The 1,529-nt window shown below is 41.3% G+C and overlaps 1 protein-coding gene across 1 annotated transcript in view; it reads right to left on the bottom strand.

The window, feature by feature from the left end:
• Positions 1–1,113: 1,113 nt before the first annotated feature.
• Positions 1,114–1,529, bottom strand: part of ptges (prostaglandin E synthase) — a 2,133-nt gene continuing 1,717 nt past the window's right edge. Inside the window, exon 4 of the mRNA XM_005720523.1 lies at positions 1,114–1,526. Within this exon, the coding sequence (XP_005720580.1) occupies positions 1,435–1,526 (92 nt within the window). The 3' untranslated portion in view covers positions 1,114–1,434. The remainder of the gene's footprint in view (positions 1,527–1,529) is intronic.

Raw genomic sequence — 1,529 nt, forward strand, 5'->3', positions numbered from 1 at the left:
GGGGGGGCACGTTGAGACTATGACAACACTGACGCATGCAAGGATACAGACACACCCCTGTCACTGGCATGCCAGCTTTATGTTTCAACCAGATTACACATATTGTTAATGCTCTGTTATTAAAAGCCAAGGATTTTCCCCGTCCTCCCACCTTGTCAGTCATTTTGTTTAAATCACAAAAACACCTGAGCTCCTGTAAGTTTGAGCTTAGTCATGATCACTGGGTTGGAAAAAAAAAAATCACTGGAAACGAAATTACATCATCCGAGAATTGGGCAAAAAGTTTCACGCCAGAGTGAGAAAAGCCAAATCAAGCGTAATCACTGATGGAAAAACATTTTATGTTGGCGCACAAACTTTCATTTTCCTCAGTGTGGAAGCATGACTGGGCACCTTCTGTAAATATTTCTATATGGCCTTCCAGCACCTCCCTCCTGGCCTCAGGGTGAAAATAAAAAGAAAGGGAAAATGAGCACAGCATAGCAGAAGGTCTTACATAACAATCAAAGGAATGCTGGAACTCTGCCGGTGCCTTTTGGATCATCTCACTCTCGCACATAAAGTGGGGCCCCCTATCCCCAGAACATACCAATTCTGCAGCACAAGGCTATCTAAAAGAGCAACTCATTTAGCACAAAGTGAAGGTAGAGGCTGGGTGTGCGTAGATGTGCATAGTTTTTATTGTCTACAAGTTTTCCTTTCAAAAACATTAAATTGAATAAATTACAAAACTCACCAAGTGCCTTCACAGATACATTTACACACAATTATACGCTAGAAAATTCCTCAGAAGGTTGTTGCAAGGCGTGTACTCTGAACCCGTTTCTCACACACACACACAAAGAGCATCAAGTGTATTTAAACTTTCAGCATATCAATCATCATACCAGGATCCATCATGCTGTTGTTGAACAAACACAGGAACATGCATCCATCCACAAAGAAACAAAAGCATGGGGTGGCATGACAATACATGAATAGTGGTCTATGGTTTGTGTAAACACAAAAGATCAGTGGCCAAAGTGGAGCGCAGAGGTGGAAAATTATCCCAGGTTGTTTGAGTTCAATCTCTGCAGCCTGTTCTAAATTTCAGCATTTCCTGGCTTTAAAAAAAAAAAAAAGGGAGCAACCTCGATTGCATCTACTGCATGTGATGTCAGCTTCAGATATCTTTATAAGACACTGTTATATTTCAAACTTTGCCAAAAAGAAGAAAAAAAAAATACTGATAATCAATCTCAAAACCCAGCACTGGTGTTATCAGAGACCTTGTATTGCACTTTCACTTGTCTTTACAGGAAGTGCAACAGGAATCCTTCTCCCACTACTTTCTGACACAGGTCACACATAATGAGCCATCTTGAGTCTCAGATCACAGCTGTTAGTTCAGTCCCTTGTTCCTGGATTTATTTTGTTTTTGATTTATTAGTGTTTTTAGGCATATGATTTGACTGCCATCAGGATCTGTACGGCCATGGACACACAGGGAATCTGAGCTAAGGTGTAGGCCACGGACCGGGTCGGTGCTT

This window comes from Pundamilia nyererei, unplaced genomic scaffold (assembly GCF_000239375.1).
Source record: "Pundamilia nyererei isolate P.nyererei 1_Seehausen unplaced genomic scaffold, PunNye1.0 scaffold00002, whole genome shotgun sequence".
Taxonomy (NCBI): domain Eukaryota; kingdom Metazoa; phylum Chordata; class Actinopteri; order Cichliformes; family Cichlidae; genus Pundamilia; species Pundamilia nyererei.